This window comes from Bison bison, unplaced genomic scaffold, assembly GCF_000754665.1.
Source record: "Bison bison bison isolate TAMUID 2011002044 unplaced genomic scaffold, Bison_UMD1.0 scf7180017864284, whole genome shotgun sequence".
Classification (NCBI taxonomy): Eukaryota; Metazoa; Chordata; class Mammalia; order Artiodactyla; family Bovidae; genus Bison; species Bison bison.
The window spans coordinates 1,988,603-1,991,371 of NW_011494856.1; the positions used below are offsets into that span (position 1 = coordinate 1,988,603).

The following is a 2,769-nucleotide window of genomic DNA, read 5'->3' on the forward strand; positions in this document are numbered from 1 at the left end:
CCTCTCTAAGGACGGCCTTTGGGCTTCAGTGACATCTTCCCTCCCTGCAGGTGGTTCTCCCCTGCAGAGGCCCCCGGTGTTCCCTGCTGGCCATGCTCCCGGACCCCTCTGGGTGGCCGCAGCTGTTTCAGTGAGTGCAGATGGGGCTAGGACTGGTGGGGATGTGTGGGAAGGGGTCTGGAGAGCTTGAGCCCGAGGGCCCCTCTGTGTCCATCTGGGGCAGTGGGATCCTCACTCCCCTAGCCCAGGGTATCCAGCAGGAGGTGGTCACTTGGTCCGCTGGCTGTCTCTTCTCTCTCCATCTCCGAGGGACAGAGACTGTCACAGCTGGGGGCTCACGTCCCAACCCGTCTCCTGTCCTTCCTTCTCCCCCTCAAAACGACCCACATGGACGAGTGTGAGCATACACACTCACACACGTGCACCTCCTCTCACCCGTGGAGTTGGTCACTTTCTGAGGAAACCAGCTGATGGGCCAGGCTTGTGGAGAGGCAGGGTCTGGTGCCCTGTGCCCAGGCACGTGTGCACCACTGCCTTTTGTTTACGCTCTGGCCTAGATGGGGGCTCAGGGTCTGGCCATCCTGATGGTCAAGTGGCCAAAAAGGAGGGGACTGAGCTGGCCTTGGCTTCCCCAACGTGGTGGACAGTGGGTGGCTGTGGGCCTATCAGTATCACAAATCCCACCCCTGCCCCGTGACTCAGCCCTGGGCCTTGCTGAGTGTCTGCCTCTCTGCCTCTGTCCTGCCTCCATCCTCCGTGGTGCTCAGAACGGGGGCGACGGGCCCGACGTGGCGTGGAGGTGGCCGCAGGGGCCGGTGGTGCAGGGGAGACGCGGCAGCCTGGGAACAGCACGCGGGCAGGCAGCCCCGAGGAGACGGCTGCCCAGTACGCAGTGATCGCCATCGTGCCCATCTTCTGTCTCATGGGATTGCTGGGCATCCTGGTGTGCAACCTGCTCAAGCGGAAGGGCTACCACTGCACGGCCCAGAAGGAGGTCGGGCCTGGCCCCGGAGGCGGAGGCAGCGGTGAGGCCCAGCCGGGGGTTGAGTGGGAGGCGGGTTGGCCCAGCCTAGCTCAGCTTGGGGTCACCTGAGGCAATCTACTTGGCCTGGAAGGGTGATCAGGAGAGTTTCCTGGAGGTGTGGCACGTGGGCAAACTGATAAAGTGGAAGGAAGGCTGAGATGGCCCAAGGTGGCAACTGGGGCAGAACAGGCAGAGAGGTCAAGGGGCTGCAGCGGGATTCCCTCCCAGCTGGAGGAGTCTGGACCCCTTTGGGGCTGCCGCTGTGTGTGTAGTTAAAGGTTAGACTGCCTCCTGGGTACTCAGGGTGACCTCTGGCCTCTGGCCTGAAGGGCTGGCAGGGCAGCTGACCTGGACAGGCACCATGAGAGGCTCCGGTTTCAGCTCCAGGCTGTGGTTTGAGTTACAAGCCCTGGAACCAGAGGGAAAGACATGTTCGTCCTGCCCCTCCCCTAGGGCCTTAGAGCCCTTTTCTTTTTTCCCTTACCCCTCCTTGGCCAAGTCAAGATTGAATGGTGCCTCCCATGCCAGTCCCCTTTCCAGCCCCTGTCTCTGCAGGGCCAGGAGGGGGACAGGACAGGAACTTTGGGCAGGCCACTTAGCCTGGAACCACATGTTTTCCTAGGACTCCCTTTAACTTGCTGGCTGCTGCCTGGGTGCAAGTCCTAGGAGCTCTGCTGCTGGCCCAGGATTCATTGTATGGCCCATTCTCGTGCCCTTGAGGTCTGGGCCCTTGGTTAGTTACGAAGAAGACAGGGCGGTGTGCAGGGCGTGACAGGCCCAGAACGGCAGAGTGTGCTGGGGCTGGCGGGGGTTCTGGGCAGAGAGGCCACACACAGCTCCCTGAGGCTGAGGAGAGGGCAGGCCCTGGGAGAGGCTGGTCCCCCACCCCACACACTCTGTGCAGGATGGTGGAGTTCAGGTGGCCCTGAAACTGCTCAGCACCTGGGGCTGCCAGGTGCAGGGAGCGGTGGTGCTGAGCAGTGAAGGTGGTAACAGCTCAGAGCCAGAGCTGAGGCCCTAGACGCGCACACACCCGGGCCTGGGGCGCCCTCTGCTGCCAAATCCTGGCGTAGCCGGCGAGCAGCAGCGTGTCCCACCCGCTTCTTCCCTGGAGTCGTGGTGGTTCTCTCTCCTCCAGGGACCAACCCTGCTTGCCGGCCTGAGGACGCCAGTGAGGACACCATTGGGGTCTTGGTGCGCCTGATCACAGAGAAGAAAGGTGAGGAGGGAGGTCTGGCCCCATCCCCGCGCCAGAGCGCTGCTCTGCCCCTCCCGCCGGCGCGCCTCGGGCAGCCTGGCCCTCTGACCGTGTGGCTGGCGGTGCTGCCCCCTTTCTTGCTCGGTGAGCGGGGGAGGAAAAGGCACACGGCCGGCGCTGGGGAGGAGTGAGTGGGCAGGGGGCCGGTGCGGGGGCGGGTCCTCCCTGGCTGCCCAGAGCCAGGTTCTGAGAGCAGCTGCCCACAGAGAATGCCGCGGCGCTGGAGGAGCTGCTGAAGGAGTACCACAGCCGACAGCTGGTGCAGACCAGCCACCGGCCTCTGCCCAGGTGAGCCGGCAGGCGGGCCCCCGACAGCAGGTACTCGGCCTGCCTCCCGGTGACTCGGCCCTGGGGTGCGTTTCCCCTCCTGTCTCTCCGGGGTCTCCTGGGCCTGCCCCGCCCCGTGACCCTCCCGCCTGTGTTCCCCACAGGCTGCCGCCGGGCCCGCCCAGCATGCCGCACGTTTGCCCGCATCGCCAGCACCTCC

The 2,769-nt window shown here is 64.6% G+C and overlaps 1 protein-coding gene across 1 annotated transcript in view; it reads left to right on the top strand.

The window, feature by feature from the left end:
• Positions 1–2,769, top strand: part of RELT (RELT tumor necrosis factor receptor) — a 6,019-nt gene that overhangs the window by 2,237 nt on the left and 1,013 nt on the right. Inside the window, exons 4-8 of the mRNA XM_010849528.1 lie at positions 51–130; positions 768–1,025; positions 2,163–2,243; positions 2,489–2,570; positions 2,714–2,768. Coding sequence (XP_010847830.1) covers positions 51–130; positions 768–1,025; positions 2,163–2,243; positions 2,489–2,570; positions 2,714–2,768 — 556 coding nt within the window. The remainder of the gene's footprint in view (positions 1–50; positions 131–767; positions 1,026–2,162; positions 2,244–2,488; positions 2,571–2,713; position 2,769) is intronic.